This window comes from Condylura cristata, unplaced genomic scaffold (genome assembly GCF_000260355.1).
Source record: "Condylura cristata isolate star-nosed mole 26May11 unplaced genomic scaffold, ConCri1.0 scaffold00034, whole genome shotgun sequence".
Lineage (NCBI taxonomy): Eukaryota > Metazoa > Chordata > Mammalia > Eulipotyphla > Talpidae > Condylura > Condylura cristata.
In genome coordinates this window covers 13,828,873-13,840,645 of record NW_004567135.1, presented here as the reverse complement: position 1 = coordinate 13,840,645, position 11,773 = coordinate 13,828,873, and the positions used below count along the sequence as shown (strand labels likewise).

At 57.2% G+C, this 11,773-nt stretch overlaps 1 protein-coding gene and 1 long non-coding RNA gene across 2 annotated transcripts; both read right to left on the bottom strand.

Annotated features, from left to right (window-relative positions):
* Positions 1-1,080: 1,080 nt before the first annotated feature.
* On the bottom strand, positions 1,081-6,391 carry LAG3 (lymphocyte-activation gene 3). Its single transcript, XM_004692564.2, has 8 exons — positions 6,334-6,391; positions 5,927-6,071; positions 5,272-5,594; positions 4,417-4,680; positions 3,746-4,021; positions 1,972-2,214; positions 1,562-1,692; positions 1,081-1,307 (listed from the first exon to the last, which is right to left on the bottom strand). Exons 1-8 carry the CDS (start codon positions 6,389-6,391, stop codon positions 1,122-1,124), a joined length of 1,626 nt encoding a protein of 541 aa, XP_004692621.1. The 3' UTR covers positions 1,081-1,121.
* A 1,795-nt stretch (positions 6,392-8,186) lies between these two features.
* On the bottom strand, positions 8,187-11,427 carry LOC105854358. Its single transcript, XR_001146035.1, has 4 exons — positions 9,916-11,427; positions 9,070-9,335; positions 8,868-8,929; positions 8,187-8,710 (listed from the first exon to the last, which is right to left on the bottom strand). It is a non-coding gene; the product is annotated as an uncharacterized LOC105854358 (long non-coding RNA).
* Between the last annotated feature and the right edge of the window lie 346 nt (positions 11,428-11,773).

The window sequence follows — 11,773 nt, the reverse complement described above, 5'->3', positions numbered from 1 at the left end:
GAACTACAGCCTTGCCAGGACCAGAGCTGTGTGTCCCGAGGCATGTACTGTCCAGTCCCTTCCCTGGAGTGCACACAGGTACGTGACAGCGGCTGAGGACAACTGTAAACATCCCATACAGAGAGCGCACCCCACGAAAACTGCCTGCCTGGGGGGATTTGGAACCCACCTTGTCCCCTGCCCAGTTAATTTCCCCAAGTCGGCCAGGTGACTGCCAGTAGTGTGACAAGCAGTGGCCACTGGGTGGCGGTGTGTTCTCATGGCTGGGAACAGACAGGTCATGGGCCGAAGGAAGTGGGGGTGGGGTGCAGAAGGCAGGCACCTCAGTCAAGGCTGCCCAGAAAGGTTGCAAGACCCGATCTCCTGGAAAACGTGACCTGGCAGGGCTGGGTATGTGTGTGTGTGTGTGTGTGTGTGTGTGTGTGTTGCTGTCAAAGGGTCAAGGATCCTGCTGAAGTGGAGCTGAGTGTGGGGAGGGGTGAGGTGGGACAGAGGGACAAAAATATAAAGGAAACCAGGGCAGCCCGCAGAAGTGAGCAATGCGCATACCTGGGAGAGGGCTGGCAATGTAAGGGGTGAAGCCATTTTGCAGCTTCAGGAACAGGACTGAAGCACTGGACAGAGAGAGAGAGAGAGAGACCACGAAAGAAATAGAAAGAGGCCAGGGACAGAAAAGGGAAAGATAAGAGAGGCTGGCTAAAGGAAGTAAGTCAGAAGGCTGGGGTGGGAGATGCGAGCTCCCAGAGGTTGGGGAGAGACTGAAACCTGCCCTGGTCAAGAATGATGCAGTGGGTGAAAGCCCAGCGAGTCACAGCCACTTCAGTTTGAGTTTGCTCTGGGGCACCAGAGGTGACCCACATGGTGCAGCAGACCCCTCCTGACCCGCCCTCTGCTCCCCTCAGCAGTGTACTTCATCAGTCTGCCTGTTCTGCTCCCCACTCTGTCTCTGGTGAAGCCTCTCACCGCCCCCCGCACCTCCGGCCTGTACCCCAGTTCTGTATGCATAAATAAATAAATCTTTTTTAAAAAGAAGAAGAAGCAGCCAGACTCAGGCTTGCTGCTGAGTGGGGTTTATTTGGAAGGGGCTGCAGGAGGGGAAGGGCTGGTGCCTCAGCTCCAGGTCAGGGCAGTTCTGGCTCCAGTGTCACCTCCGGTACCAGTTCCGGCTCGGACTCTTGCCCTGGCCCTGCTTCTTCCTGATCTAGTTCCGGCTCCGGTTCTTCCTGCTCCAGCCCGCCTGTCTTGCTCTGAGCCTGAGGTGGGTGAATCCCATGCTCCAAGGCTGAGAATCTTCTTGGTCGCCATTGCTACAAGATAAGGAAAGAATGATGAAAGGTGAGAAGAGAAGCAGGAAGGGAGTCAAGAGGACACGGGTGTATCCATGCGGTCCCAGGTGTTTTCTCAGCCCCTTTTAGCTTCTCTTGGTCCTTCAGGAATAAAGGACCCCTAGAGAATAAAGACTTAGGAAAAGGGGACACTGAAGGAAGGGGTGCCAGACACTGAGTGCCAGTACTGAGTGCTGGGGAGCAAGAAGCCATCCTGGGTATCACTACTGACTTACCAGTTTTCTCCAGAGGTGAAAGCCAAAGGCTCCAGTCATCAAAACAAACAGAAAGAGGGCACCGAGGATGAGGAAGAGAGAGAGATGACCTGTTTTTAGGGTACCTAGGGTTCCCCCCAAGCGTTGAGGACCTAGGGAGAAAGCAGAGGATTAGGGGTAGGATTATAACGGAAAGGACCTTTCGCCATACCCACAGAGTTCACATACGCAGAGAAGGAGAAGCAGGAGTTTATGGGACTGGTCCAGGACCATTCTGCTGTTAGTGGCAGAAGTGGGTCAGGCCTAGACTAAAACTGGAGATCAGCTGGTTGGAAAGAAAATGTGGGAGGTGTGCGGTGGAGGCCTGGAAGTGGAATCCAGGTGAGTGTCAGCAGTTGGGCTGTGTTCTTGGGGGGGGCGGGGGTGCAGACCTGGGCCAAAGAGCTCAGTGAAGTACTCCGCTGTTCCAAGAAGCCTCTCCCCCTGGTACAGTTGGCACTGCCAGGGCTGGGAAAGAAGACTGGCTTCCTGCACAGGCAGCCAGGGTCCTGGGGAACTCCTCCAAGACTGCTGGTCCAGCAGGCTCCAGACAAAGCGCTCCTGTCCAGATGCCGGAGTCACCTCGCAAAGTAGTTTTCCCAAGTTGCCAGGTAACCCAAAGGATTTAAGAGTCACTGGAAAAGAGGATATCTTTGGGGGCACCCCACTACTACCCTCTTACTTGAAACTACAGGCCTAAGCCTCAATGGCCCTGCATGCTGATTGGGTGAGATTGATGGGAAAATCAGGGTTATGGTCAAATGAACATCTTACCCAGTTTCCCAGACAAAGTTCTGATCAGATCACTCTACCTCTGAAAACCTTTGCAGGCTCTCTAGTGCCTTCAGGACACTGTTTAGACTCAGACTTCCCTGGGAAGGAGGGTTTAACACATACCCTTTCAGATTCTTGTGCATTACTTTCTATTCAAATGCTCAGAATTTCAGTATCATTCAGGTAAACTGACCTCTAGATACTTCGTACTTTTCTCGCCTCCACAACTTGAACATAATTCACATCAGTGCCTCCTGCTTAGAGGTGCCTCCTGACTGAATTTTGCTCCCCTTTCCAAAAGTTTAGAGAACAGGGAATTGACCGACTGAGCTAAAGACAGGATAGGCTTCGGGGAAACAAGTGAGAAAGTGAGGTACACCTGACTGGAGGACAGGCAACTGAGTTTAGACCCCAACTCTGGCGCATCCCAGCTGTGTGACCTTGCGAGAGCTCCTTCTCTGAAAAGCGGGGGTGACAGTATCTGCCACGGAGTGGTCATGCAGACAGCATGGAAACATGAACCAAAACAACTGGCCTTCAGGAAGACCCTGGGCAGGAAGGCTGGGTGGGCTTTGGCAACTGGTGGGTACAAGGAAGCAGGGGGCAGATGTCAGGGTGAGCAGGATATAAGTGGAGTTATGGACTGAAAGGCTAAGTCAATAGGAAGATCCAGTGTGATGGAAAATGGGGTTCAATGTGAGGCCGAGGGATAGAACTATCTAGGTAGAAGTAGACAGCGAGCAGGTGAAAATCCATCATGAACTGTCAGGGGATGTATCTCTCGTCAGTGTCTCCATGTTTTCACTCAGCCAATATATTATGAAGCCCCTATTATGTGCTGCTACTTATCAGCCACAGGTGAGTCCTGTAGACACACCAAACGGTCATGGCTAACCGTTACCAATCCATACACACATACTTCCTGAGAATTTTTTTGTTTGTGTTTGCGTTTGCTTTATGCTGTCTTGGAAAACCCTTGCTTAGTAAATATTTGCTGACCAAGGGGCTGATTTATTAACTCCTCCCAACCCAGGCCATTTTCTGTGACTTTACCCCAAGCCCTAGTCCCAAAGTGGACGAGGACTCTAGAAATATATCCCAGTTCTTGGAAACCATTCAACCTTTTGCCACCTCCCCTTCTAACTTCTCAGACCCTCCTGAAATTCAGAACAGGGGAGTCCCTTAGACATGAATGGAACGTTTATCTGGTGACTCAGGGGAGATTTTCAGTTTCAGTTCTTTACATGGGGGTGAGGGAAGAAGGGACCACAAGGGACAGCCTCTATGACATGTGCCCAGGGGCCTGGCATCATGGGTGGGCTGGCCCAGTCTGCTCAGCAGGCCTTCTAGCTCCCCGGGGGTGCAGCCACTCCTTTCCCACCTGGGCCTGACCTGTGATGACTGCCAAGGTGACAGTGGCACTGAGCTTCTGCCTCTGCAGATGTACATGGCAGGTGTAGGTCCCAGCCTGGGCCTGGCTCACAGCCTCTAAGCGAAGGGTAAAGTTGCCGCTGTTTTCAGTCACCACGAGGTCAGGGCCTGGGCTGGGAGGGGTCCACTTGGCAGTGACAGGAAACTGGCTCCCCACCCCAAGAGGTAGGCGGCAGGGCAGCTCTACCACAGAACCTGCTGCTGCATATACTGTCAGAGGCACTGGGGGCTCCAGACCTGGAGAAGAAAAGAACCCCACATTAAAACTCAGAGGAGAGGTGCACAGAAGTCAAAGAGCTGAGTCTGCAGGGAAGGGAGGAAGAAGAGTGAAGCAGGTGGTTCAGGAGAGTACAAGAGACACAGAAAGGAGGAGGCAGTGAGGATGCTCAGAAACAGCCCCCCCCCCTCCCCTAGGCTGGAGCAGCAGGAGACCAAAGGCCTGCAAGTGAAGCCAAATAGCCAGGGGAAAGCTAGCAGGGAAGGCATAAGAGAAAGGGTCCAGACAGAGAGGCCCAGAGCAGTCCCAGGGGACCAGAGCTGCCCAGGACCTGTTTGGGGACCTGTAAGTCAGGGGGAGGTGATGACGGAAGGAAGGGGGTGTGGTCAAGTGTGAAGCAGACTGGAGGAATTACCAAGGACAGTGAGGTTGTATGTGACGACGACACTGAAGCCATCTCTGTAGCTGAGCATGCATCCCCAAGGTCCAGAGTCCAAGGGGCTGACTTGGGGCAGGAAGAGGAGGCTTCCAGCAAAATGGTGCTCAGGGGACTTCTCAACAGGAGCTCTGCCCGGGCCTCTGAACCAGCGCACAGAGGCTGGGAGGTCAGGGCGGCTGAAGGAGCAGTTCAAAATGACCCAATCATTGGTCCTGAGAGATCCTGGGGGGGTGGCTGTCACTGTGCAAGGACAAAGCAGAGTCCGTGAGCCCCACCTGAAACACCTTCCTAACGTAGTGGCGCCAGGTAAGGAGGAAGCGCCTGGAAACCAGGACTCCACTGTCAATATTTTTGTCTCCTGAAATAGTCCCTGCACCCGGGGACTTGGAGTGGCTCAAATGGATGTTCGGGACTCTCCTGTCCCTGTCTCCAGCGTTCTTGGCGAGGGCTACCCTTCCCTCTCTCCAGGTCTTTCCTGAGGAGCCCCAAGCCCACTCCCAGACTTACAGAAGTCTGAAATGAATCATTCTAACCCGGCCCTCGCCCTCCACTGGCAGACAGGGTGCCTCGCCTCCACCAGCCAGGCACTCCCGCAGTGGGTGGGGGAAGGGAGAGTTCGAGGGGTGACACTATCTCTCCCTAAGAGCCTCCCCCCATACACGTGCTTCTGGGGGCGCGCTCGCTCTGCACTCGCGCTCCCCACCTCCTTCCTCTCCCCTGCTAGGAGCTGGGGCCGGGCGAGGGCACATCCTTAGCCGCACAGCTTCTGCCCCAGCCCTTCCTGCCGCGGGGCGGCGGGGAATGGGGCTCCCTCGTCCCGCCTCTACCTACTCTGGGCCTGACCCACGCGCAGATGGAGGCGGCAGGCGAAGACGCGGTCGCGGTTCTGGTCCCGGTGCCGGAGGCGCACCGTGGCGCGGTACTCGCCGGCATCAGCGCGCTGCGCGGGGCGCAGCCACAGCGAGAAGTCCCCGCGCCGGAGCCCCCGCTCTCGCAGCTGCACGCGAGGCTGCAGGGGCGGCCTTCCGCTGCGCAGGCCCCCGGGAGTCAGCCTCAGCACCGTGTAGCCGCGCGGCCCCGTCCCCAGCCCGGAGGGCGCAGCGGGGCCGCGGCGGAGCGCCGGGGGAGGGCTGGGGGCAGCGCCCGGCGGGCCCCTGGGAGGAAGAGAGAAAAGTCGATGGACATTCCAGGGGGAGGTGCTGCCCGACCGCACCGGAGGAGGAGGCAGCCCACCCTGAGGGAAGCGCCCTTGACCACTCACGGTCCCGTGCCCCCGCCCCTCCTGCTGGGCTAGCACCAGCCACTACTGGGCAGGGACAGGTGCCTGGGCAGCCATCTGCTGCGGAGGAAGGGTGGGAGGGGTGTCCTGTGGCAGGTGAGGCTGAGCCTGGCTTTCTGACAGCTCAGGGGAGGGACAGAGGACTGGTGTCCAGTGGGGATGACTGCTGCATTTGGGGCATCTGTTGCCCAAGGTTGGGGTGCATACCAGTCTGGGAGGTGCTGCCAAGTGACTTCTGTCCGCTGACGGCTGAGATCTTGGAGGGGGATGGTGGAGCTGCAGGGGAGCTGGACAGGTGCCCCCTCCTCAGCCCACACCAACTGCACCTCTGCCTCATGCCCTGAAGCCCCCACTGGGGAGGAAAGGAGAGACCCAGGGGAAGGACCATGAGCCAAGACCTTTACGAACAAAGAATAAACTTCAGAGTCTCCTGAGGAAGCCCAGGGGTCCTGCTCTTTTCCTTTCCCAGGGGAGACTATAGGTAACGGACTGCCTCCAGAAAGGCACTGGAAGAATCCACTGCACTATGGAGGAACTTGGGATCTGTGCAGTCTGAGAGAAGGCCTGACTGACCCCCTCCTGTAAGGTCAGCCCCCACCCAAGCCCCATCTTACCTGGAGCCACCCACAGCAGTTGCTCCAGCAGCAAGACCAGGAACCACGCCTCCCACATCTCCTCTTAGGGCACTGGTCACAGAGCCCCCCAAGCAAGAGGTCAGAGAGGGTCTGCAGAGGGCAGTGGAGGAAGGGAATCTAGAAGACAAGGGCAGGAAGGGAGACCTGGGGAGAGAGGAGCAGAGGCTGGAATTCAGAGGCAAGCTGGACCCATCCGCAGCCCCTTAGAGCAAGGTGCTGGCTGGCCAGCAGCAGACAGCCGAGTGGAGCCCAAGTGGCAGTCTCGAGCTGGGAAGCTGCTCTGCTGCTCCAGAGCCCTGGCCCTGTCCTTCTGCCTTCCTTCCACCTTCCCCACTTCCCCTTCTCAGTTGCCCCCCCCCCACACACCCAAGGGCTCACAGTTTCGATTCGCAGTGGAAAGTCTGAGGGGGTTGATTCCCAGCAACGTTACCCTCCCCTGTGGTGGCGCTCCCCTTGTTTATTTCCTCAGTCCTAGGTGTCCCCCTCACCCTCCTGCTCCCCTCCCCCACCCTCCTGATTCCATTTCTTCCTGGAGGGACCTCAGAGGAGAAGCTGGCCCATCTCTAGGCTGCCTCCCAGCCCCACCGTTCATTGTCTTCTCTGCTCAGCATGCCCTGTTTGGCACTCATCCCCTCCAGTGTTTCTCCTGGAATTCCTCTGCTCTTGTCGACCTGCCATCATCCTTCATTCCCTGACTCCTGGGAATGAGGTGGTCAGAAAGCTTTACTGTCCCCTCAAAGATGTCAGGTCTGAGGACTGGAGTGGGAGAACACCTACCTTGCATTGAGTCTTTACTACCTGCGCAGCACTGTATCAGATGTTTAGCATGGTGACACGGTGAACACTACTATCCCCCATTGTACAGATGAGAAAACTGAGGCAGGCTCAGAGATGAACTTGCCAAGGTCAAACAGCAGGAGAGTGGAATGACAAAGCTGTGTGTTTGTGTCTGGGCTCTGGGTGAATTATATATGGGTGTTCTGTATGAGGGAGAATGGTGATGTCAATGAGCCTCTTCTGCTCACTCACACACACACCAACCACCTCCAGCTCAGGTCCTTGTTTGTCTGGGGGAGAATGATAACCAGGCACGCGCACACTCACACACGTGCACACACACACTCCAGCTCAGATCCTTGTATGCTCAGGGGGTTCCCCAACCCAGAGATTGTGAACGAAGAGAGAAGGCAAGGGTGAGACAGAAAAAAATACAGAAATCCTACAGTACAGATCAAACTGGAGAAAAACTGAGCACAACTAGGGAAGGAAACCTGAGACTTTTGCTCCCCACTGTACCTCTGGAACTACCAGCAGCCCTTGAGAACTCTCCCCTGCCTGGTCAGCATGCCTCTGGGGCCTGGGGGCATGTCTGATGCCAGGCCACTCTCACTGTGTGTGTGTGTATGTGTGTGTGTGGTGGGGGGGGTAGGGGTTCTAAGAGTAGAGACCCAGGCCTATCAGCCCTCTCCCACTTCCTGTTCCGGGGCTGTTTCTTCGCCTGGGCCTGGCTCAGCACAATGGGGTCAGGAGCTTTCCACTGGGCTCAGCAGTGTCTAGATCTGGTGTGAGCCAGTAAGTGTGTTTTGCTGGGGTGCAATATCCTTAAGAACCCAAAAAATGGGGTGGGAATCAGCTCTCAAAAGGCTGCAATCAATCCCTGTCCACCTCTGAAGTGCTGATTTCATCTTCTCAAGTGGATGGTGGTAGGACTGTGCACTTTTTTTTAGGACAGATCCTGACAGGATGGGGGGTTCCGCCAATCTGCTCCTTCAAGACCCCTTCCATTACCTTGACTGTCCCTCCCCCCAAAGCAGGAGACAGGTTAAAAACAGAAGCGCGACCGTTTCTTTATTAAATTATACAAAAAGGGGAGGGGAGGGGGGCAGCTGTGGGGCTCGGCCCAACCCCTGGCCCCACCCTGGTCTGGCACTGTCTGAGAAGGGGATCTGAGGGAGACCCAGGGATCAGGCAGGGTAGGGACGGGCGGGACATGAGGCTGGGATGCAGAGGTTATGGCAGAGAGGTGGGCTTGGCTCAGGGCAGGGAGGAAGAGAGCAGGGAGAGGGAGAGGAGCAGCTGGGGAGCAGCTGGGAGCTCAGAAGGAGCAGGTCAGATAGTGGGACAATGGCAGTGAGGATGGGGGGACAGTGTCTGGAGAGGCGGAAATGAGAAGGCTGGGGGGAGGAGGGTGGGGCTCCGGCTCAGGGCCCAGAGCAGGCAGCCAGGTGAAGAGGGCTGCACTTGTCTGTTCCCACCCCGCCTCCAGGCCGAGGGGCCTCCCACCCCCAGCCCATTGGCAGGGGGCTCATGCCGATGCCCCATTTTCTGTCTTCTGCCTCTTGGGATCCGCTTCATCCTGTGGAGAGGGAAAGCTGGGGTAGCCTTAAAACAGGAGAGGGGATCCCCCCATCCTAGCCCAGCTCCAACCGCCCCCCTGTGCCGCAGGGATCTGGGTCCAACTCCACAGGGCACCCAGCCCCTGCTGGATCCCTGACAGCCCCTCGGGCCCAAACCTCCTCTTCAGCAGCTCTCTTCAGCGCGGGCCCTTCATCGTCATCTTCTTCTTCTTCCTCATCTGAGGAGCCAGAAATGGGTCATTGGGGAAGGGCAGGAAACTCTGGCAGAGACCCCCTGTGGTCGCCCTCAGCCCTGCTTCAGGCCCTCAACCCCACCCTGATGGTGCCTTTGGGACCAGCCTCCCCCGCCCCTCCCCACCTTCTTCTTCCCCTTCATCCTCCTCCTCTCCATCCTCAGCAGTTTCTTCTTCCTCCTCCTCAGCTCCGTTTTCCTCCTCCTGTCAGGACCAGGGAAGGGACAGAGTGAGGTTGACTGTGTGCCTCCACCATCACCGCCCACCACTCAAGGAAAGGGTCCTGGGGGTGGGGGGGGATGCAGGAGACCCTCCACACCTCCACCACTTCTTTCTTCCTCTCTTTCCGGCTGGCTTTCTCCTCCACCTTCTCTTTCTTCTCCTTCAGGTCCTGCAAGAGAAAAAGAGGTCACCTTCCTCTCACCACAAACACCCTGCAGCCCTTACGTCCCTCTAGCCCCTGTTGTCCTTCTGCAGTGAGCTACGGTGTGAAAAGTGGAAGGTGGCCACAGCTTTACGACAGAACAGAGGTCCCGGGGACCTTCAGGCCACAAAGGGACCTCAAAGGGGTTGAGATTACACACCTCTTCCAAGACTCAAGGGAGAAAGAAAAGTGATGAAGGGGGAAAGGGGGCCAAGGTAGCCGCTTGCCACCCCCATTAAGTTCTTCCAAACCTCACTGCTGAAGAGTTGAGCTCAGCAAAGCAAATCCCGTCCATCTGCTCCAAGTCTGGTGCCCCACCCCCTCGCGGTCCCTGCCTGCTCCGTCTGCCCTGCTAGGCCTTTTGTCTACCTCTGGGGCTTTTTCCTTAGTGCTCTCTCCTGGGCATCCCTCCCAGCTTCGCAAGCCTTTGTCTCTCTCTGCCTGTGTCCCCTGAATCCTCAGACTCCTCCTCGGCCAAATACTGCAGGAATAAGGAGAGCCCCCAGCACGATTCCTGGCACCCCTCCCACCCTTTCCCCACTCCTACCCCAAACAGTTTAAGTAGTTTCCTCCGCGGCACAGGCCGTGGCATGTGCATTGGTGCAGTGGCAGGGTAGCTTCCAGGGGGAATGTAGGGAAAGGAGGATAAAAGGCACATGGGGAAAGAGCATCACGGTAGCAGAGGAGGCCTGAGATGGGGGAGGTACCTATCTAGAAGACCCTCCCACCACCTGGCCCTTCATCCCAGAGCCTAGCAGGCACACCCTTCCGGGCAGAGGCAGACCCCTCTCTCTGGATACCACCCACACTGGCCCTTCCAACTTAGATTCCAGGCCTCTCTGAACTCCACCCCACGGCAGGCACTGAGTGACACTGGGGTGTCTCTGGGTGACCTGCTCTGGTGTTGGTGTGCAACTGTGTGTATCTGATTCCATGTGGATGGAAGTTTTCGGTGTGAACTGATCTCTGTGGGAGGGTGTGTCCTTGCTGGACCAGGACTGGGAACAGGAGAGACAGCTGGTGCAGAATGGCTGGGCAGAAGGGACACCCTATTCCTTTACCCCTTTAAGGAGAGCACAGAACACCTGATCCTTTCACTCCCCCTAGGTTTCTTCTACCTGCTCCTTTGCTGTCCCCACTGCCCTGCCACAGGGTGGGCTGATCCTTCATCCTGAACCTGCTGGGAGAGCCAGGGGTTTGTCAGCCGCCTGGGTCCCCAGCACCAGGTCTGTGTGACTTGGGCGCGAGTTTCTCCTCTGGGGTAAAGGGGTAGGGAGAGTGCCAGGGAGGGAGACGACCAGAGACCAAAGTCCAAGGGGCAGGGCCCTCTCCTCCCCTGTCCTGTCCTGCTGGTCACTGTCCTTCCATGATCCCTTTTCCAGGAGGGTATGTGACCCAGGCCTTGTGCTAAGCAGCTCTCTGGCCTCATTTACTCAGCACAGGCACACACACTGACACAAGCTGACACCGATTCACACACAGCAACAGAGGCGCGCCCACGCGACCCGGAGACACACGGCTGGCCAGGGTTTGGGCATAGCCTGGCACATACTCTGAGACAGCACGAGAACACGGCGCAGCCGCTGGCACTCACAAAGCGGCAACATGGCTCCAAATCACCTACGTCTCCACATGCACACATGTAACTGACACGGGCAGTCCCACACACTCACTGCATTTCAGACATACAAAGACACCTACTCAGTGAAGTCACATGCCAGCGCACAGCCAGCCCACCGGAGGGCCACACGGCACACCTAGTCAGATTTCACACACAGCCCCTTTCTCCACCACCGTTAATCCCATCCGTGTGCCCTTCCACTTCCCAGGCCTCGGGGAGGCCTCCGTGACCCTCCGCGGCGGGGCCTCCCCATCCCCAGATCGCGCTCCCAGCCCCCAAGCCCTGGCCGAATTAATTTCCCAAAGCGACGTTCAGCAAGTTCCCGAGGGAAATTAGAGGAAGGTTGGAAGCGAGGCAAGGGCAAAGGGATGGGGCCAGGGCGGAGAGCCGACGAGCGCGAGGACGACGCCGCGCCTCTCCCTCCGCTTTTTCGAAGGTTATTCCCTCCCCGCTCCTGATTTTTAATAATTCAAGATTCTTTCAATGTGGGGAGGAGAGGGCGTTTGTGGAGGGGACAGAAAGCTGGCGGCCAGCGGCGAGAATGTACACAGAGGGAAGAAGAGAATGTACACAGAGAAGGAAAGGAGGGAACGAGAGAACAGCCAGTGGCAGTCCGCGGCCAGCCGAGCCTCGAGGGGAGGGGCCGGCGCGGCCTCCCGGGAGAGTCCTGTTTACACTCGAGGATCTCAGACCGCTTAGCGGCGAGGTGAGGTCCGACTGGAGAGTCGGCCGGACGCGGCGCGGGGCCGGGGCACGGCCAATGTGAGACGTGCAGCGCTCGGCC